The 23,327-nt window shown below is 34.8% G+C and overlaps 1 protein-coding gene and 1 long non-coding RNA gene across 12 annotated transcripts in view; one reads left to right on the top strand and one right to left on the bottom strand.

The window, feature by feature from the left end:
- The window catches only part of FGF7 (fibroblast growth factor 7), a 32,607-nt gene extending 15,262 nt beyond the window's left edge, over window positions 1-17,345 (top strand). For all 4 annotated transcript variants that reach the window (XM_061446916.1, XM_061446913.1, XM_061446915.1 and 1 more), the window contains exons 3-4: window positions 15,774-15,877; window positions 16,260-17,345. In XM_061446916.1, coding sequence (XP_061302900.1) covers window positions 15,774-15,877; window positions 16,260-16,454 — 299 coding nt within the window. In that variant the 3' untranslated portion in view covers window positions 16,455-17,345. The remainder of the gene's footprint in view (window positions 1-15,773; window positions 15,878-16,259) is intronic.
- The window catches only part of LOC133265956 (uncharacterized), a 119,662-nt gene that overhangs the window by 88,036 nt on the left and 8,299 nt on the right, over window positions 1-23,327 (bottom strand). The window contains exon 4 of one of the 8 annotated variants that reach the window (XR_009742198.1): window positions 66-2,211. The exons of 5 other annotated variants lie outside the window; for them this stretch is intronic. This is a non-coding gene — a long non-coding RNA (uncharacterized LOC133265956). Of the gene's footprint in view, window positions 1-65; window positions 2,212-3,123; window positions 3,640-19,193; window positions 19,301-23,327 lie in introns of those variants that run through there. 2 more of the 8 variants (XR_009742194.1, XR_009742199.1) reach the window with 2 other exon arrangements.

Genomic DNA, 23,327 nt, shown 5'->3' with positions numbered 1-23,327 from the left:
ATACAGATCTCTATAGGAAAAAAATATTTCTTTTTCTGTGAGCATGGTGTCTGATTCAAACTTTCTCAATAGCACAGAGATGTAAGGAACATAAGAAAGTAATTATTAAGAAGTACAGCATTAGCTCTCTTCAACAGTAAAAATATGACTGCTCTATTCATATTGACTTACTGATGAACTATAGAGAACTATCAGTAATAGTCTAAATAGTTGCTGTTGAAAGTAAAAAATATTGCCCAGCTGTGGAGGAGTTAAGTTACTGACTAGTGGAAAAGATATCTAACCCTGTGATTCATTAGGAAAAGTTTGCTCAAGAGCTGAAAGACCCATATTAGGAAAGGGACAAATACATGCCTTTTGTAAAAGCCTGGCTCTACTAAAATAAGTTATTTTGTTACTGATGCCTATCAATAGCTTGAGGAGTTAATTTAAAAAGATGCCAAATAATAACTATTGCTTCTGCAAATCCATGTGCTTTTACTTTAAGATATGGTTTTACAACATCAATAATACAGACTGGGCACAAATTCCTGATCCACTATTAATGTCTTCCTGAATTTCAAGTCAGAATGATTTATCTGTATCTTACCAATATCTGTCTAGTAGTAATGTTGCTCTCTATTTATTGTACTGAAGATACAGGATTAAGAGCGCAAACACATCAAAATATCCCAATTTAAGGTATCCAACTTAGTTATTACTTTTCAAGTATAAGTGAAAATTCATATTTTGTATGGAATAAATAATTGGAATGGTTTTTGAGCTATATTAAAACCACAGATCCACATTTCTATACTCAAAAGAAGCTAATTGCATTATTTACATTAAATAGATAATTTCATTGGAGAAATATATTTTTGCATCTTCTGTTCTAACAAAAACATTTGCATTCATATATGAATCAAGAATACATTGATAGTCACAGAGGAATTAAGGCAGCAGAAAAAGACCAAGTTAGGAACAGCAGAAGCACTTTGTTTTGGTTTGTGTGGTAAAAAACAATCATCTTCTCAGTCAACTTTGGTACTTTCTCTCCAGTTTCTGTTGCAGTACAGCTGACGTCACAAGTATTTTATGCAAAGAAAAGATTTCTTCACCACTTTAGCCTTAATTGTTTCAGTCAGAGCAAAAAAACATAGCAAATTCTTTACTAAGATCAGGGGGTTTGTATGTATTTTAGAACATACCATTATGGGTACAGCCAATCTTGGTGCTGTTCTAACTTCATGATCTTCAAGGCAGTTCTAAAATTTCCTGCTGAGTTCAATGTTCCACAGTAACTTTTATGTTACAAATATTAAGAGAGAACAGCACCATCAAGAGTAGAAATTATCATAAACTCAATGCAGAATAAAAAAAAAAAAAGGCTTGCAAACTGAGTCTGCCTATCACAATATTACACAACCTAATGTAAAGCCTCCACAAAAATAAAAAAGAGCTGCAAACCCTTTATTTGCACATACAGCTTCTGCTACCCAGCCCATAGTCTAATATTAAAACCCCCACTAATCTTTATCTGAGTGCCCTACCTCTATGAACCTATAGAAGAAATCTCTACCTTGGTACTCTGCCTCCTTACAGGGAACACTATTCTTCCGTAAACAAGGTCATTGTTTAAGCCCATTAGATGATATACATGTTTTCAAACATCTATAAATCACAGACTAGCTGTTTCCAGATTTTGAAGGGGTCCACATATTCTGCTATAGGTTGCTGATGTATTTTACTTCTATGGAGCTCATCAAAACCTCATGACACCAATACGTATAAAAGCGAAATAAGAATTATGTGAACTGTAGCAGAGAAATTGGAAAGTGAAGCATTCCCAAAGGCCCCTATCTGATGCTGTTATCAAATACTTAAGTGGTATGAAATCTTCCATTTGTCTCAAGATCAAGAGAAAAGTATGACTTTATGCTTATGCCAGTGCAATGCACTGTAGTCTATCAAACAGGTTGTTGAATTACTGTCACAGATGGAAATTTAGAACTGTGCCAATATAATAATTTGCCAGGATGGATCTGAATTTGAGATATTAAATCTTTGAATGGACTGGTCACAGACAACCTTATTATAAACAGTCACCATATAGTGATATAATAGTACCTGTGTGCTCTGGGAGCCAAGAAAACTAACTACTGCAATTTTACAGGCACAGGAGAGCTCACATACTCCCTTATGCAGTTCACGGCCGCAGGAAGCTTTCCTTATCTGGTAAAGGACGTGAAGTAGTTTCTATCAGATTTTAAATACTTTCCTCCAGTTAGTTGAGGGATGAGTATTATGGCATACCAATTTTACTAATATGTTACAATTTACTTTAATTCTTTGAGGGCAATTTCTATCAAAGTGATTAAAGAATCTTTTTAAGAGACTTCTTCTAAGTTACTAAGGGCTAGGTTTTTAAGAATGTTTCGGTAACTAAAGGTGGAATTAAGCAGCACTGGATATATATGAAAATCCTTCTTTTAAACTAGCCTGTCGGTGGGGTTATTGGTAATACTCATAGAATCATAGAATGGTTTGGATTAGAAAGGACCTTCAGCTCATCAAGTTCCAACCCCCCTGCCATGGGCAGGGACACCTCACACTAAACCATGTTGCCCAAGGCTCTGTCCAACCTGGCCTTGAACAATGCCAGGGATGCAGTATTTGCCACTTCTTTGGGCAACCTGTTCCAGTGCCTCACCACCCTCGCATTAAAGAATTTCTTCCTTATGTCTAACCTGAACTTCCCAGTGGGTAACAACCCAAGGCAGCTTTGTAACTTCATAGTTTCCCTTTTATATGTCCCCTGTATATTTCTTCAGCTGATATAAACAATGATAATTTAACTGAAATAAACTTAACTGCTATGATTCACACATGGGGATATAAAAATGAGAACAAAGGCGATGGGAAATTGGGTTTTGTACAAACCAATAACACATAATAAAAACGTGTTAAAGTGAATAAAAAAGTTGAAAGAAACCTTTCACGCTATTTGGCTAGTCCTTTGCTCTGTTAACTTTTCAGTACTGCTACCTTTATTCTATGACTTTTTACATTTTAGCTATGACTGATAACTTCTCTTTGAAAGATAACATCTTCTCTTTGAAAGATAACATCAGAATAGTAATTCTATCACAACACACCAGAATATGTGCAGCCCTTAGTTCTAGAGTCCTTCTTTCTACTTTTAGGGTGCAAGTAACTTTCCCTAAAAAGCTCTGACACCATTTCTATGTAAAGCTTGAGAAAAGCAAAGCCCAGAAATGCTGTGGCCTCTAGACAATATTTACATGACACCAGTTACAGTAGTTTTCTCACTGACTTCCTGATATTATGCACGTGGGCAAAACTCAGTGTGTGCATGGATATTTATACCATCAGACTCAAAATCATTTATACCTTATTTCCCTACATCCTAGCATTTGAAGTTCAATCAGAAAAAAAACACCACAAAACATGATTTTCAAACTGAGTAATTCAGCTCAATTTTAAAAGGCAGATTAAAAAATTACAGAAATAAATACAAACATAAAAGAGAAATGTGGCTACAGCTTCCATAATACATTTGCTCTGGTAATAGCAACTGGTCCTGAATCAGAGGGATAATTTTCTCCACTGCTGCTGCTGCTGCTGTTTTTCTCAGTTTTGCTATGGAATTGTAAAGCCAGAAGACAATTACAGATTAAGTGGACGACAGTCAGACATTTATAAGTATCTGATCATGTAAAGAAAGAGACAGATTTTGAAGTGCTGCCTGTGTGTAATGGCATATATTCTACTGCCAAAATCTAAAGCCTGATTTCCCTAAAGTCAGGCTTTCATCTTAGGCAAAAATTTTAGACTGGTAAAACCAGTATGTAGTTACAAGTAAATGAATGAGATTATGCAAAATTAAAACAATGAAGTATTAAGCTACTTGGGGAAGGAGGAGGAAGATTGTTGGGTAATTGACATATTTTGCTCCATATCCTGAGCAAGATAGGATAAATATCAGGTACAAAAATCCTGATTTATTTATCATAATTGGATTAAATTTTTAGATTGGTTAGATTGAGGGGTTTTAATTTTCTCCTTCTATTAGTTTGTATTTCAGTGTTTGGTCTAATATAGATCTTGAAAGTTCAACTAAATATAAATTATTTGTCAGCAGCAAAACAGAACAATTTGAGAGACCATATCATATAAATACGTCCAGTAATGTTTTGAAGGCAGAAAGAGTGAGCCAGATGGTTTCTATCAATTCCCACTCTGCGGTGCAGCAAGGGGTTAGGATGATTTTCTTAGCAGCTTCTTGCATTTTGTACCTTGGAAGGAATTACGCGTTGCCTGCTTGTGTTCTTGTAGACGCTGTAATTGATATATTTAGACGTCTGGATTGAGCTGTTCCTGTACCAAGTAGCAGATCTGATTTGGAAATGGCACTAAAATATATTTAGTTGGCTAGTGCTTGCCCTGCTTTTTATATTACTACTTAGAGTGAGTAAAGATCTCTCTCTCGCAACAGAGATTGCAGTGTTTATGAATGAAGTGCTCTCTTAACTGTGTGAAACAAAATGTCACTGTCCAAAATTTCAAACCATTTACAAGTATTTGGTGCTATGCCAGAGGCCCCTAAGTATACATTCAAGTTCTGGAACACTGCACAGCCTTCTTTCTTATGTGTCCAGTTTCTGAATTTTACTTATTTCAATTAAGTAAGCTACATCTGGGAACATTTTTACTATTAAAAATGCATTTTAATTTATATTTAAATTGATAATACAGTTTTCAGCACCAAGAATGTCATTATGATCATTCTACAAGCATGTAGTAACAGCTTTTAGTAATGTTTCTCAATAATGTATAATTCTGAATTATCCTGAAAGAACAGGAACACAGTTCTCAGATTCAGTTTTCAGAATATGGCTTTCCTATTCCTTCTGTCAAGCCTGTTTCAGGGACCAGAAAAGCTGCTACAGGAATGGCTGAAGACAGTACAATACACAGGACAAAACAGCTAGACCTTGAGGGTGCTGGAATACTTCCTATAAACCCCCCCCAGGTTCTTGAATGTGCTTTTACTCCTTTAACTAAGTCCAGCATACAGTACCATGTTATATTTATGCCACCCTTGCAACCGTTTGCAGATTATACAGGTGATAAGCCATAACAGCACACAAAATGCTCCTGGAACTGAAATTCTTCAGAAAACCATTCAGATAATGAATCATTTGATTTCTTATACACAGAAAAGGTATGTGAATATGCACTCCTGTTTTCCATACAAAAATGGAAAAAAAAGTCTTCCATAGAAATGACATGGCTAATTTTATGTCAGCTACGATTACTAATTCTACCCAGGAAAGGGGAAGGAAATCTAATCCACAGTGATGCTGGGGCAAGACACCACCAGCTCTTTACTAGATGAAAAGACAACATAGCATAGTAAGAAATATCAAAGAACAAATACGTATATTTAAAGATTTTTGCATAATGGAAGAATTTGGAGAAACAAGAGGCTCTGGTCCTATGTGGAACTTTCCAAGCTTCAAATAAAATAGCATTAGACACTGAAACTCTAAATTTGGGAAGTTTTGCACCACTGAACAGATGTATCTCATTTTGCTGTGAGAAGATTAATTAGCAGTGGTTTACATTTACTTTTGCTATTCTGAAGCTAGATCCTAAAAGTCTGCAAAGCTTGAAAAGATCATTTATTCTAGTGAAATCAGCACAAAAGATTTGAATACTAGAAATATCCTTCATCTGAGCTGTGGAAAAGTATTTGTTGTACAGGTTTAACTCTAAACTATTAAATCATTAATTTTCTTACTGCTTGGAAACAATTATATTTTGCAAATGCTCATTCCACCCTTTTTTTCCATTTTTCATATCAGTACATTATTAATGTTGTAATAAGAGAGTACTTTTTCAGACTGAGAATTAAGACTTGGCTTTTACATGACACTATTAATTCTAAAAAATAATATTATTTTTTATTATAACCACATGTTTAGCTCCAAGGCAATTTTTATTGGAAATGTAGTTTCCTGCAAAAATGAGAAATGACTACGTGCTGTGTAAGAGGCTGAACAAGAAAATACTTATATGAAATGCAGACTGAAGTTCAGCAAAGTGAAGGGTTTTTACAAGTTTAATGAGAAGTTCAACTTCACATCTTAAGGTCCTTTCCAACCCTAACTATTCTTTGATTCTATGATTTTATGATTCACAAGTGAATTACTGCCTTAGGCAGCATGTTGTTACTCAGTTGTTACTATATACTGCTGTTTGCAAGTCAGACCTCTAAATTGAGAAATACTTTCATAATCTACTTCAGTGAAAACTGTCAAACCCTCTTGGTTCTGAAGATCAAATCAAGAGAAATATTGGAGAGACAGTGGTTCAAAATGCTAAAGTTCCAGATTCATATACAGAAGGAGAAAAGGCAATTTAGAGCCAGAATATCCTAGACTAAATCCTATTACGCTACCATTTTCAATGAAGAATGAAACATTTGATTTACAAATCTAACTCATCAACATTAGCAAAGAGTTTATATAAAACTGAGGCCAAACATGTTGTACAATAAGGAAGGATACTGAGAAATTCAAAGCTATTTCTCTTCAGCAGTAATTCATTGCAATACGGTCACTGAAATCCTGACTACTATAATTTGTGGAGGTGCGCTTTACTGAGTGTTGTAAACTGATGAACACTGCTTTACATCTATTCACTTCGAAAAATAACTAGAAAAGGTATTATAGCTTTTAATGTTTCCCAGTGCAGATCAAATATGATAAGTTTGTAAGTAAAAAAGTGTGTTTCCTAGACATCAATCTGGAAGATTCAAACCAGACTCTCCTTTCCATGCTGTGGTACCAGGAACACATATTCAGAAAGCCAGATTATACATTTGATGATGCATGTGAGACTGTGTACATACTTCGAACAATGCAGACTTAAGAGTGGAACTCAACTTACTCCTTCTTTTCTGTCATAAAGGAAAACATCCACAAGTCCAAGTACACATGCAAAGAATAGATCTTGTAAGTAAAATAACAGCATTTCTAAAGAATCATTTTAGTTCCCTGTTGTATCTTCTCTCTTCTGTTCGGTTCTCATCTTGTGGTTTTTTATGCTATCTTCACACAATTATTCAGTTAGCAGTTTCTTTCAGAAACCTTGAATTGGCTCGGATTCTGTAACTAACTTATCTGTCAGCTATCGAATACCACCTGGAGAGTGCTTTATTATAAAGTTATTCTACCTAGCAATGCATGTATTAATCAGTTTGTAGAACTGGCAGAGTGGAGAAATGTATGGGTAATGTAATGTCAACTAAGGAATCTTCTAAATTATCAATAAATTAAAATCCTCAGAAGCACAAAAAATACTTTGCTGGACTTCTGGTTAGCAATTAGTTGATTTTTTAAAATTCAGCATGCCTACTGGTTTGTGCCAGTGAATTGCAAAAGGTAATTAAACATCAGCTACTTATGCCTAATCAAACATGTTCTGCTCACAGACTAAATCTTACAAGCAAATTCTGCTACTTGAGGATGCTTGAACAATATACTGCATCAAGCCCTCAAGGAATATCCCTCTATCATTAATCATGTTTCCTCAGACAGCTACCATTTTTCCTGCTTGGAAATTACACACTGGACAAGCCCCGGAGTTTTGCGTGCTTTGAATATTTGTCCATGGTATCCAGATGTCTGGCACCTCACTGAAGCAGTAGCTTCAACTGCTCTATGCAAAATCCTTGACAGATCTGTTGTTTATGTGTAGATCATTTTTGCAGTCATATTCATATCTGGAGTGCTTCAGATTGTCTACACAGGCACAGCAAATGCACGCATGGATATAGCACAAAGCCTCCAAATAAAAGCTTGTTTAGCCTTTTGCATTGGCCTGTGCTGTAAATAACAATATATTTTGTATGGTTTTATGCTATAAATCAAAATTCTGAGTACCACAAGGAGAAGCAATATATGACAGTTTAGAAAAGAAAGTGACAGTGAATCTCTGAACCAGCTTGTTTTCTGTTACCATAATTACCGTGTTTATGAAAATCATATCCATAGACAGAAAATTCCTGGGGTGGAAACAATCTCATGTCTGCTTTGAAAACCATTATAGCATGTAGTTGTATATCTATTTGTACTTACACACCTTATGAAAATGATTTCTATGAGGTACAACCTGGGAAACTCTTCCAATCTCTTGCTAAGGAAAGTACAAAATACAAATGCAAATTCTACTTTCTGTCAAATGTAATTTAATAATGGGGAAAGGTTAAAAAAAAAAATATTAAAATATCTGTTTAATTAAAATTTTTTATTTACTCCTTACCATTAGAGTATATCTGAGAGAGAATGAGCACAGAAATTACTCTACCTGAAAATGAGCTTTAGGCCGCATCCATTTAAGAATCTTATTAAGAATCACAATAACTTCAGCACAAGCAAATACTTCACGATATACACACTGTGCTTTTAAAAGAGATATAAAGGGGTAATGCTTCCTGAAACCAGTGACTTAGAAAACTATCCAATGAAAGTATTTATTTACTTTCAGGAAACAAATACTGACAGACTCCTTTGCAAAAACATTTAAGTCTAACAAGCCAGCTAACGAATGTATTCACTGTGCTAGCTTACCAGTGCCCTGATGTGCTAATAACACTGTGGAGGTCTCCAAAATACTGTATGATTGAGCATCGCAGTTTGCATTTTCTTGCTTTAAACAGCACAAACATTAACTTACTAAATCCCAGAACAAAAGAACAAATTACACTAAATACTGTTAAACACTGTTTTGTAATCAACTACAATGAGAGCATTCCTCTTGGCTTTGAATCGTCTGCAAAGGTCATTTGAATTCATAAATACGTGCTCCAAATTTAATTACTTAGAAATACAAGTTAGAGAAATTCAGAAGTTTCAGTTCGTTTTGATAATTCTCCATCCAAGTATTTTCTGCCCCCTCTTTCACTATTTGAGATTCTACATATTTCATCTCAAACCAACTCTGCCAAAAAAAGGGTGTTTCACAAACGTTTCTCACAAGTGCTTAACTGTCATTGCCAGCCTCCCTACCCCTAAAAATCAGCAACAGACTGTTTTTTTAACTTCAGTGCACAGAGGGGCCTCAAGCAATAAAGTGCTGTAAATATCACATAAAAGTTGGTATTGTAAAGCATTTAAATTTTTTTTAAAAGCAGCATTAAATATATTATCTATTAGCTATTTTTAAAAAACTTAAATAATGAGAATGCAACATAACAATTAGCTTCATAACATTTGCTTTTCTTCTCTTAAAACCCATATTTTTCCTTCTTCTTCCCTTCTTTCCTGCATTTAGAAGACTACAGAATTCTTCTTAGCAGTTTTCATGTTACCCTTAAACATATTCTCATAATGTATGTTCCTAACAGAACTGAAAAAAATGGGATGAAATTGCTGTCGGCCTTGCTGAAAAAATGCAATGGATGCCAAAATTTTCCTTTGAATTAATGTCTACAGAAACTCTGATACTAAGAAATCAAGAAGTGACCAGAAACATCATATGATAGATATTGATGGGATATTGGCAACATATGAAATGTTTGGAAAAAGAGCCAGCTTATGAGGCACTGAGCACAATGCGTACTTTAAAACTTCTTCCAAAGTCTTCCTGAACAATCTTATAACCTGATCTATTTGGGCAGTTTCTAGCATTTAAAAAGCTATGTAGCTCCACGGTTCTGTTCTCATCTTCCAAAGACCTATGAGACAGGTCATTACCACTTGCTGGATCTTCAATAATGTGCTGCACTTACTAGCTTTCTTGCAGCTCTCAGGAGCAAGAATCACAACCGCTGTTTCAGCCTCTTGGCTGCAAAATGATTAAAGAGAAAAAGCACTAATTTTGCTAAAATGCAAAGCTCTCACTACTTTGTTAAAGATAGGATATTATTATTTGAGGATGTTATGGACTAGCACTATACACTAAACTGCCTATACAGCTATGACTGCACACAGTTAGAAATCAGTTCAATATAATCTGGAAACAGATTGTGTAGCGATAAAAGCAAAGATTTGTTAAAACAAATAGAATTTCACAGTGTAATTTGTTGTAAAAGCAAAACAGTTTAACAAAAAAGAAGAGAAATATGTGAAAATATTTACTAAATCAGATAAAGATTCTTCGTATCAGGTGATTAAAACCAAAATTCTCAAATACCACTTGCCAAGAATGAATTCTCTCACATGAGAATGCCCAATTTTGTATCACCAATGTAGCTATTTGCCATTTTTTTCTACGTAAACTTGCAGCCTGAGGTACCGTTCTGTCTTCCAGGCCACAGTCATGGATTAAGGCCAGACATAAAGTGTCTGCTTGTAAGGAACTGAGCAACTGTCATTCTAGACCAGAATGCCAGGAAACCCACCTCATTTATTATGTAAATTGTCTCCAAAATCTAATACATATTTCACCCACTAAAATTGTTTTGATTCTTTGCGTTTTTTTTTTTTCTACTTAATTTTATTTCAACTTTCTCTTACCTAATTTGCACCAAGTGGTTAAAAAGACTGCTGCCAGCATCCATGGTCATCTTCTGCCAAAGAGAACCTATAGCCCATCTTAGCTTAGCGTCTTTTATGTACAGAGGACGGAATTTCAGCTCCTAAGGAAACTTCATTCACTACAGAAATTTTAAGCTATGCTTGATACACTGACCATGCGACCATATAAAATTGTTTGGAATTTCATGCTGATTTTATAGAAATTACAGTTGTTTTCAATTTTGCATTCTCATTTTCAGTTGTTTGGTTTTTTCTTTTTCTCTCTCTTTCTGGCTTTAATTTGATTTCTTTCCCCGTTACTTTGTGGTATATTCAAGTTTTCTTTTAAAACTCCTTTGAACTTTTATGGGGATGCTTAGATAAAGTAGCTGAAAAACATAGTTTACATTTTCATTTTTAAACTGAGGACATTTAAGTCCTCTTTGAAGTCTGGCCTTCTGAACTTACCATCATCATCATCTTATTAATTTAAGCATGTCTTTAAAGTAATTTTGGTTATTAGAGTATTAAAAGACTATTTAAATTAAACAACCTACATATGAGAATTTTCTCTTTCCCATCCTACCTTGGTGGCTTTCTCCTTTCCATGAATAGACATTGAAAGGATTAGAGCTTTTTACTTCAAAAGCAAGCACGTAAGAATAGACTTACTAATATATGACATGGAATGGTCTACTTTTAGGCTGAGGACAACATTCTTTCCTTAGTAGAATTTTTAACTGTAGATTTTAGTCCTTTCTAACCTCTCTGAAGTATCTGGTGCTACATAAACTAACAATTAAAAAGTGGCAAATGTCACATGTGTGCCTGTTCTGGATTCCTCTATTTCTGTGTGGTTTTTGTGTGAAAAGATTTTAGCTTACTACGCCTCTCCTGCCTCACTGAAGGAACTAACCGATAAAATTCTGGCTCTACTGAGTCAGCAGAAATCCTACTGTTGTCTTTAGTGAGGACAGAATCATTGCCTTTATTGCCTTTTTGTATAAAATGGCCTACAAACATAACACAACATAGTAGGGTTACTTCTATTACAACTTTTCTACGGATGTAGAGGTTTACCTCCTTCCAATGAATCAGCTAACAAGAATTAGCATGAACACTGAAGCCCAGCTAGACTTAGGTTCCCAGTAGAGGAGCAATGAAACTGAAACATTTTAATTCAGTTCATGTCTTAAAAGGCAGTCAAAAATGGTATAATGGAAAAGACACTCTTTAGCTTTTGCTGATTTTTGCTTAACTCAAGTTACCATCCTTACAAAGCTAATCTTTAGAGTATATTACTGTTTATCGGGTTATTTTCCAGTACACCAAATGTCCCTGGCTAGCCTATTAAAGACACTGCAACAGTGCAGAATTTCAAAATGAAAGAGCAGAGAAAAAAAAAAAGGGGGTTTGAGTTTTGGCTTTTGTTTGTTTTTTTTTAGAAATGAACAAACTAAAAAGATCACATTCACAGACTTGGATGAATTTACCAGTCACAACTGTATAACAGACCATATACACTAACACCATAAGGATAACCAGCTCAGATCCAAATTTAAGTCAGCCAGCATCCTGTTGGCAAGAATCACCAGTAGTAGATCAGTACAGAAAGTATAGAAGAAATAGGAAATAGCTGCAGTTGGTGAAAATTTTGGTTGAACAGTTTTATTATCTCTTGACACCTACTGATGGATTAGATTCCTATGTGCAACAACCTTACAGTGACTGAATACCAAGAGCACATACACAGTAAAGACAGACCAATATGACTATAATATCATATAGTGTAATATAATGTTATAACTTAGTAGAGATGCTGACAGGAAACAGAAAAAACAGGGAAAAATACAACTTATTTTCTCTATTTTATGGATTTGATATTTTCTTCTTTTGGATATCCTTTAGAAATGTCCTGCTTTTGTAGTTAAGAAAACGAGTTCCATACAAAAGCCTATGTACTGAAAGATCATTAATCAAATTCTCAGCTAAAATTAGCTGAGATCACAATTCTAACTACACAGTGAAGTGTTACTTTTCCCAGCTTGCTAAAAATCATGCTTCCATTTCCTCAAAATTTATGTCATTTAAAGAAAAAAAATATGCAATGATTTGCAGCAGTACTACATTTCTGAGATGAGCAGAAAAATCATTAAGGCACAGCCACCAGGAGAGGAAAAGAGAGCTTACAGGGTGCTTACTGCTTAAGGAACTTGTGTCATGTGCCTTAAAATAGAGGAACTCAGTAATGAATCACTGGCACATCAAATAGAAAAGTGCACATGAGATGCTGCTTCAGAGTTCTAAATCACATAGATTTCAGCAAAGGGAAAAAATCATGCTTTGTTTTCCCTTCAGGGATATATTAAGACACATCAGAAGAGATAAGACATTATCTAGAACTGGGAACAGAAAAACAAGCACATTCAGTTGATGATAGGCCGTTTAATTCTGATGTTCTGAGCAAAGAATCAAGAATACACAAGTTACTTCCACTGAATTCTCTGTGGTCTTTTTCCTTCTTTTTAACATTGCTAATACTGCAATATTTTTAATGTGACATAGTTATTGGAGAGTTCATGTGCTGTTCACTCACTAACCTTTATGGAGAGTATCTTTAGGAAAGTGCCATTCAAAGATCTGAAACATTCTTTGGATTTCATATCACCTCTGAGTCAGGGTTTCAAAAGTTATTTATGCAAGTGCTAGCCCTAATTTGGAGAGTACATAATTGCTTAAAATTGTGTAAGCTACATAATAACATAGAAAATAGCACTGAATATGTGTAACAATATATGAATATAAATCTCAAATTATCTGTCTTTAATTAAAATGCACTGATCTTTATGCACAATGGGGTTTTAACAAATAATATGGAAAACCATGTAAAGACCTAAACATAATAAATCTGTCTCACACAGCAGAATAAAACTTTGAGACCTAACTTTTTATTCTGCCATTCCAATTTTGCTATACAGGAGGCTTATGAAATATTTTTACAACCCAAATTTCTATTTTATAACAAATTCTGTATGAATAGTGTAAAATTCCAAATGAAAAATATTTATGTCTCCACTGAGAATAAAACAGAAAAACAAGTATCCAAACCCAAATAAAATAATTCCTACAAGTTGGAATGAATGTCACCATCTACGTCAGAAAAACAAACAAACTAAAAAATAATGTAAAAATTCCAATAATAATATCTCTTTGGACTAAAGCTTTTGGCATTTCCTTTTTAAAAGTAGTAGTATTTCTTACTACTCTAACCTCAGCCAGCATCAGCTTACTTAAGGAAATCTCAATTCCTATTAGCATGCCTTGTTTTAAAAAGTCATTTTGAATCTTTCATTTTTCAAATTCTGTATAAATAGAAAACTCAAACATAGATTTTGAGAAAAGCTCTCCTTAAGTTACTGGCCAGCACAGGCAAAAGAACAACTGGATATAAGCTGTCGCTGAAAAAATGCAGATTGCATGTTACTACAGAGTCTTTGGCCATTAAAATAAATCAAATTGGAACAGCCTTTGGCAGAAACACTGGGGGCAAAGAAGTAACAACTCCAATTTAGCACTGGCAGAGTTTATGAAAAAAGAATGATCTGATGCAAATCCCAGGCTAGCAGAGCACTGGACTTGATGACCCAGAGATCCCTTACACTGCTATGTTCTTTGTTTGGCTAGATGCAGATGTTACTCTGTTTTTCAGTTTCCCTGTGGTTTTTCTAAAGTGAAATTTAAATGAAAGTTAATACAACTTTTGTAAGTTTCGGTTATAAATTACCCTTTGTAAGAATTGTCACAAGGCCTGCAGCAGTGTGGAACTTGTCAAAGAATTCTAAAAGCTTTACTTAAAGTTGGCTCAGCATTATACAGAAGTACAAAAGTGTAAGTGTTCCGAGATGACTGCCCACCAGGGCACACACCATGAGAAGATGTAACTGGGAAGATGTAAATGGTAGGGAAAATAGGAAGAAAAATTAAGCAATACATGCTAGGACTGACACATCGGTAATATCAAGGAAGAAAGCAAAACAGAACAGTACAGCAAAGAACATCAGAATATTAAAAGAAAAGTACAGGGAAGGTGAAATATCCTAAATATGTAGTATCTTTCTAAAAAAGAAAAAAGAAAGGAAGAAGAAATTAATGAAAAATTCCTATTGTGTGGTGCCTGTGAAGAGTCAACACAAACTTGAAGGAGAAAATGAGGAAATGTTTTGCTCAAGAGGAAGGTCACCTTTTAAGTGACATTCTAACACAAACTGCTCTCTCCCCCTCCCTCCCTTGTTTCCCCCACGCTCAGCTGCTGAAATTTGCCTAGAGTTAGCTGGCTTTGAAAGACCCCGTATGGAAAGCCAGAGTCACAGTATTAGATGCTACTGCGCAGTTCTATAGGTGACTCAATATGGAAGAAAAAGCTCAAACTCAGAAGCAGAACTCTAAACTATTGCTTAAATCAACAACAATAATATGTAAACTTGAAAACAACCTGGTGTTCCTTGATAATGTGCACCATCCTCCTGCCTTTGCTCAGATATTTTTTAATTAACATAAGAATATTTTTTATGTCACAGGTAACTTAAATGTATCATAGCAACTACAGCAAGTTATTGCAGACATACATCAGTGAGATTAAGTATAAGTAGTTTATAGGAAACAACTCTAAATGTTTTCTGGTTTTGAAAAATAACTTATCAGCGCAGTTTTTAATGATTCTCAAATACACGTATCTTTACAGCTTCGATCAGCCATAAAAGCATGCAAAGGTCAAGCAAATACTTTATCTTATTTAAGACACTGTGGTCTGCTTTCTGTCACTCACAAGTTCTAAGGTTTACACTCTTTCAAGGAGATGATACTGCTCCATAGGTCTTCAAAATAAAGGCTTTACACAAATTCTGTGAACCTCAATGGCTACATACATAATTCTTCTAAATGAAACCCTGAGCCTGATAAATTCTAATACATGCTGATTCTTTGAAAGCAGAAATATTATTTCTACTAACATCGTAACTTCAGCATACACTTAAAAATCATCACCATACAATTTTCAAGTGGCTTTGTGCAGACACGATCACATGCAGATGATTTTTAAATTCTACCCCTTTCTTCACGTGAATAGATATGCAATTTTCCTGCAATTTTCAATAAACAGAGAAGTATTACAGAATGCAAGTTCAACTAAACCTTCTAAATTGACTGGAGAACAAACAACCATTTTACAGCCCTTACTGTGTGCCTTTGCAGGTATTCTAGAAATCCGAACAGTGGCAGTTGGAATAGTGGCAATCAAAGGAGTGGAAAGTGAATACTTTCTGGCAATGAACAAGTCAGGAAGACTCTATGGAAAGGTATGGATGCAAACTTCTCTTGTGTGTACAATCATCACATGATAGATACATATCTGTGCATGTACCATCTTTACAGTTTATATAAAGCAGATTCTTAACAAATTAAAATGTCACCTGTATTTATCTCATACATCCCATACTAGACTTTTATGTCCATGTAATAAATTCAGTGATTAGAGCTTAGATACTTTTTAAAAATGTGGAATACTCTGTGGGAATAGACAAAGCTAAATATTCAATACTCAGATTTCAGAAGTCAAATTAGTTATTAAAATATTAATATGTGGGGTTTATAATTCATATTCTTTTCCCATCATTCCTAATCTATATTCAAAAGACACTTGTACTTATTTTACTCTACTTTATTATTTCCTGTCAACAGAAAGTATGCAATGAGGACTGCAACTTCATAGAACTGATTGAAGAAAACCATTATAACACATATGCTTCTGCAAAATGGACACACAAAGGAAAGGAGATGTTTGTTACATTAAACCACAAAGGGGTCCCCATGAAAGGTAAAAAAACAAAGAAAGAACACAGAGCATCCCACTTTCTTCCACTGGCAATATCCTAATCACAAATGATCTATACAAAAACTAGTTCCAGCAGGAAGATTATTTTTAAGAAGACTATTTGACAAGTTACCAAGAGAGGCTGGAATACTACTGAGAAACTGAACAAGCTGGACTTGCGCATTTATCTTTATTTTTAAAAGACTACATGAAAAAGATTTGAAAATATACACAAAACCAGATTTACTAACTAAAAGTTGTAAAAAATTCTAAAGAGTTGTACAATCATTATCTTAGTCATTGTAACTGGGTAGTTTCTTAAATTAATTTACCCTGAAGAATAAGTCATTACTTGATTATCTGATAATATTTTATTTAAAAAACCCTATCTGCTTCTTAAATATGGCTGCTATAATAATAATAAGCAGATGATAATGTTGTGTAAAATATGTCAGACTTTAAGGCTGCTGGAATGAGTTGTCAGATTATCAAGTCAATAGTAAATGTGGAGGCTGAGCAGTATTTTAAATACTTCCCCAAGAAACTGATATCCTATACATAAACTATATGATCAGAAAAAAAATATAATCTTGTAAATGTTTATTGTTGTATTCAGATAAAAGAGTTAGTTTGGAAAAATTATGTTTACTCTAACACAAAATGTTCCTATCTATTAATGAAACAAATACCTAATGCTGCTCTAAAAGATGTTTCAAATAGTGTATGTAAAATAAGAATAGGATTAAATAATGTACTTCATCTCACTTTTCACAAATTAACATTTTATATAACGATGAAGCAAAAATTCAGACATATTAAGGTTTTTTATGTAACATATCCTATCTTTTGTATAATTCCTGTTAGGGCATACAGCTTTCAATATTGTTTTTCCATCCTTATACATGCTTTTTCTGTTGTTACAGCATTAAACTTTATTTTAAGTTGTATTTGAACTTTATTGTTCTAAGTTATTTAAATGTTATTTATAAAAAAAAAATCCTTATTAAGATGCATCTGTTTCATATGCTTTTAATTCTAAAGGAATAACAAAACAGTCTGGCTGAGATGCATGAATTTGTTTCTGTGACCAGACACAAAGACTAGTACACAACCCTCTTGCCAACATACATTGGAGAGCAGACAAAAATGACAGCCTGCAGCAAATCACACAACAGACATCTGAAAAGAAACAATGCAAAAATGTAAAAAATCTTTGCTGCATACTCTTGCTAATCAAATTACCAGCAGGCTCAGAGTTACAGCAGGTAAAAGAAGGTTACAGCTTGTCGTGGTTTCAACACAGCTCCAGCAGGTACTGGAACTAATCCGTCAGAGGGTAGAACCTGTACTCACAGATAAAGAAATACGTAAAAGCCTATATGACTAGTTTGAAACTTCAGCTAAAATCAGTATGACCTGATGAAGAAAAGACATCTCCATTTTCTAGCTACTGAAGTGCTCAGCTAATCCCTACACAACTAATGCATTATATAATTTCATTTTGCTCAGATTGCCTGCAAGTTTTCTAGGTATTATGGTAACCATGAACTTAAAGATCACAAAAAAAAATTAGCTAAAACAGCTGCTAGATGCCCGAAACGGAGTCAAGCTAATTACTAGCAGTATAAAATGGTTTACTTTTCATTGCAAGTGTCTAGAGTCAACCATTTTTTCTGACATGAGAACCTTTTTTTGTAATAGCACTCACTGAAAATGGTAAAAATTCTCTTTATCAATAATTCTTAAAAACAAAACCAAAACTTGTTTAACAAGTACTATACTTTGGAAACCATTCATGATTTTTGACTTGCTAATATCAAACATCAAAGTGAAGATATAAATGGGTCTATGTAGAAAAAAATCTGTCAATACAGCTACGTCAGTAAACATTCACTGTGCTTTTTTTATCTATTACCTGTTCACTGAAAACAATAGACTATACTATCAAAGAAACTGTTTTGCAAATCACTGTCTGCACCTTTCTGTGAATATATAAACACTGAAAGAAAGTTCACACTCATGATCAACATTAACATACTGGTGGAAGTTTCTAGACCTACACTAGGTTAGTTGAAGCTTTGAAATAAAAAATAAAAGAACAAAATCTCATTAAGATTTGAAGTTTGAATTCAAACATGAATATGCAAATTAATACATTAATATATATGCAAAAAGCACTTAAAATGAAATCCAGATACAGACAAGCTCTTCTAAAGATCTTTTGGTTATGTAATTCAAGAATATAGGGATGCAGCCAAACAAAATTCATAGTGGTGAACTACAATAGCAAGCTATTATAGGATAAAAGATAAAAGAATCTATTAGATTTTAACAGGTATTATTCAAATAGATGTCAGAAACCCTCACAAAAGCTTCTATACCAATTACATCACAATCCAATCTTAACATCAGTCATGCGATATCCCATCTGGGAGGAAAATATGTTCATATGAAACGAAACAGATATACCTGCCTGGATACAACTCATTACTAACCTTTATGATACTAAAGATTCAAGAAAACCCAAAGTCAGCTATAATAGCCACTCTCAATTGTTATTTCTTTGTTTTTCCTTCAGAAGCATTGGTTTTCATCTAGCTTTCTTCTTTGTTTACCACAGATACTACAAAGCATAAATAGACTGTGGTTTAGAACTGAAATATAAGCTCCTGTGGTTTAAATAGCCATTCTATTTAGCCACCTTCAATAACCATTCACATTTCCCAGAAACTGTTCCATTACGCAGGCTCTTTAAATTTAATTAACAAGGTTCTACTTACTTATCTTTTGTATTAGTGCCGATAAACACTCTGTGACACAAAAATGAGCTAATCTCATCTGGGGAATCTCACACAAGACTGCAGAATCTCCATTCTTGTTGGTTTTAAAGATCTGACTGGACAAAGTCCTGTGCAAATTAGTCTAAAATCAGTGTGGGCCCTACTTTGAGCAGGGGACTGGACAAGACACCTGCAGCACCCTTCCAACCCAAAAGAGTCTGTAATTCCAAGTTATTTTTCTTAAAAAAAACATTTAGAGTTCAGTTCAACCTCTTGAACAGCTACACAAAAAGCATTTTCCATGTTGGGGGATAACTACACATTTGCCTCATAGCTTATCTAAAATACCTTGTGTGTCACTAAAGGTATGCAAAATGGTGTAAATACATTTTATAACACAATAAAAAATGACAATTGGACAATTTCCATGACCTTTAAAAGACATTGTACAATATGGTCTCACTTTTAATTCTGTTGCAAGTACTTTAAAACAACTCTGTGCATAGCATCTGTAATCAGATTACTAAATGATTAATCGACTGAGTAATTATTAAAATACACTTGTCTGTGTTTTAAATAAGAAAATATGTATATTTTTGAATGAGCCAAACCAAAATGTAAGTTAACATTAAATCAATAAAGTAGTAAGAGATTAACAGTATTTCCCTGCATTTGACAACCAGTATCTGAGTAGTCTAAATCCTTCACAGGCCTCCACAATCTAATTCCTCAATACTAACTTCCTAAAAACCAGGAAAATTTCATAACATTTAACATAGGTAGAAAATGAAACTGACAGGTTAGATAATTTCCCCAAATTAGGGGAAGTTATCATCAGAGTTGGGATCCATACTTAGAACGAATAATATACTTTTTTCAACTAACATTAAATAAAAAAATAAAAAGGAAAGAAATCAACTGTTTACATCACTGGACAAGTAACAGCAATTTGCATCACATCTTCCCTTAAAACAGAAAAAAAGGTAACTTCTCTGTGCTGTCAGGAGAATTTGAAGATTTCGAAGATTAGGAGTCCTTAAAGCAGAAACTCAGATGGGAAAATATTCAAGGAGTTGTATGAAGTTTTTAACATGACATTTATATTAATTTAAATGATACTCACACAGCAAAGTTTCCAGAAAAAACTTTTTAACACCATGCACTTAAATTCACAGTCTTACACAAAATACAATGTAGTATCCATATAGTATTAAAACTACCAAGCGTTAAAACTTGAGCTCTGTAAATAACCTCACCTGGCTGAGGAAAGCTAGATTGTAAATCTCAGCCATTATAGACACTGAAATGCTTACCGTGCAGACCTAAAAAGGGAAATTTTCTTCAATTGTGTTTGGAAGGCACATCCTAGCTTACCAAGATTGGTTGTTTCACTAAGAAAACTCTTTTACTTAAAGGCCTGGCACTTTAAAAGGCTGACTCTTAACAAAGAGAGGAGAACAAGAACTCAATTTAGAGGAAATTATTTCCTCATGAGAATAAACTGTTTTCCTTCAGCACTAACCAGAAAAGCAGAGCAATTAGAATGAAGATGCATAAACTTGTCACATAAATGTTACAGTGTTTTCAGACTGAAGTCCAGTAACAGATAAAACTCTTCACTTTGAAGGTAATTTCTAAAACTGTGTTTTAACAAAGATGGCTAAAGATCTGAACACTGAGCATTCTTCAGTGAAGTACAGATCTCAAAGGATACCAAGTTGCTAAAAGGTGGATATTGGTACCTCGTGAGAATCTGAAGGTATCAGGTTAAGTAGGCTGCCAAAGTCCAGCAGATTTTATAGGAATTATATATACATTTATACATATATGTATACATATACACGCACACACATATATATGCACACACAGGAACTAGATATCTAGTGTGCTCAGCTACATGGAGAAAGTAGATATCTGGCTTACCTAGTACCCAGGTAGCTCTGTGAAACTGATTACAAGTTCACTTCACATAGACCAACAGCTTCCCCGTCTTTGAGAAGTCACAGACAATTTAAGGGCTTTGTCCTCTGCAGGCTAAGCTCTCTCTGGAGTTAATAGAGTCTGTTCATTGTGCCACTTGGATGTTCAGAATTTTGTAAGACTAAAACACAAAAAAGCCTTTTTCTAGCGTTGCCAGGTAAACACTGAAAAGAGCTCATTCTACAATGAGTCTTCATTGGTCTGTGCCTATGTTTTCTGACCATACACCAACAACGAACTGACGTATCTATGGTGTTATGTTAATTGAACAACTCATGCAAATCCATGTATGTTTTATTTATGCATTTCTGGTTTTATACAGCATCAAAGGAACTACTCCTAGCCTGTACTCCCCTCTCTGAAGGGAAGAACCTGAACCAAAGATGTGTCACTGTCCCACCTTTATTTAACGGACCCTGCGTTGCACTTTATTCACAGAATTACAGCATGGTTGATGTTGGAAAGGACCTCTGGAGGTCTTCTGGTCCAGACCCCCTACTCAAGCAGGGCCACCTAGAGGCAGTTGCCCAAGACCATGTCCAGACATTTTTTTTAATATCTCCAAGGAGTGACACTCCTCAGCCTCTCTCCACAACCTGTGGCACTGCTCAGTCACCCTCACAGTAAAAAAGTGTTTCCTGACATTCAGAAGGAATCTCCTGTCCGTCAGCTGGTGCCCACTGCCTCTTGTCCTGTCACTGGGAACCACTGAAAAGAGCTTGGCTCAGTCCTTTTTGCACCCGCCCTTCAGGTATTTACATACATTGATAAGCCCAGAGCCTTCTCTCCTTGAAGAGAACAACAGTCCCAGCTCTCCCAGCCTTTCCTCATGGGAGACATGCATCAGGCCACTCATTATCTCTGTGCCCTTTATTACTCTCTCCAGTATGTCCATGTTTCTCTTGTACTAAGAAGCCCAGAACTGAACACAGTACTCCAAGTGTGGCATTGACAGTGCTGACTAGACCGGAATCACTCCCTTATTCTTCGAACTAACTCAGTAATATCTTTATCACCACTAGAAATGTTTTTATAATAATAATGTTATATGGTATGATTTTAATCAGAATTCAGGGCCGACTCCCTTTACAATTACTATCTCCTGTCTAAGCATAAACATAATTTACTATTACCTTGGACAGCACCAGTTTTGATGGACAAGAATCAAGTCATCAGCTGGTGACTGCTGAGTTTTCATGGTTCATCTACTGCCGTTTGAAACCTGGTTCCACTAAAGATTTCTTATATAACTTTACACTAGCCACTTTCAGTGTGCTATTTGATAGGTAAATTTGAGTCTGGTACATGCTGCTAAAGCACTAAACATAGCCCCACACTAGCTTTAAACTGCCAGACTAATCACAACAGATCACAGGGACAACAGAGGAGATGTAGCTGTTTCTACCCACACTCAGAGGGACTTCTGTTGCTACACAGGATACCATACCCTCAAAGTTATATGGTTTTCTCTGTTCAAGCTAGCTAACAGGGTAGCCTGTTTATGTCTATATGAGTTGCTGTGATATTATTCTCACCACAGGAACACTGGATGAGACCTTTAGAGGAAAAGCAACATTTGGAAACCATGGACAGTCAATTCTTGTGTAAGACACAACATGTTAATACGACTAACTTGTCTGTACACGCTATCCCTTTTGGTTTCACTGAAAACTAGGCACTAAAGTAGATCTGGACAAGCAACAACTTTTCAGTGGTCATAAGAGAGAACAAATGATTATTGGACAAAACCATGAGCATCCTGCAAGCCTAAAGCAATAAGGTAGACCACAGGATAGCACACTAACAGGAAGAGCTAAAATAGTAGGGCTTCTCCTGTTTGTTTTACTGTCATAAGAAAGAACATGCCATTATATCTTGGAAAGAAACATCAAGATAACAATAGCTTCAGAGACTTTAGAGATTACTGTCATTAAAACAGACTCCGTTAAGTAAGCAGTGTTCTAATGAGCAGCTGAGGTAATTTACTGAACCAACCTCATAAATAATCACTTTTTACTCAGTTTCATACTCTTGTTTTTGTATACTAGTAAAGTACTACAGTGACCATGATCCAAGAGGAAATATGATTATAACAGAATAAAACCTTTGGAATTCATAAAAAACATGCAAATGTTTCCACTGGTTTTAGGTTTTGTAAAAGCATATTATTTTTAA

The sequence above is a fragment of the Pezoporus flaviventris genome, unplaced genomic scaffold (genome assembly GCF_033815535.1).
Source record: "Pezoporus flaviventris isolate CSIRO_AGI_PZ_B2104156 unplaced genomic scaffold, CSIRO_AGI_Pfla_v1 ptg000006l, whole genome shotgun sequence".
NCBI lineage: Eukaryota > Metazoa > Chordata > Aves > Psittaciformes > Psittacidae > Pezoporus > Pezoporus flaviventris.
Note: the sequence above shows the minus strand (reverse complement) of the source record. Positions and strands in the feature narration are given on the sequence as shown.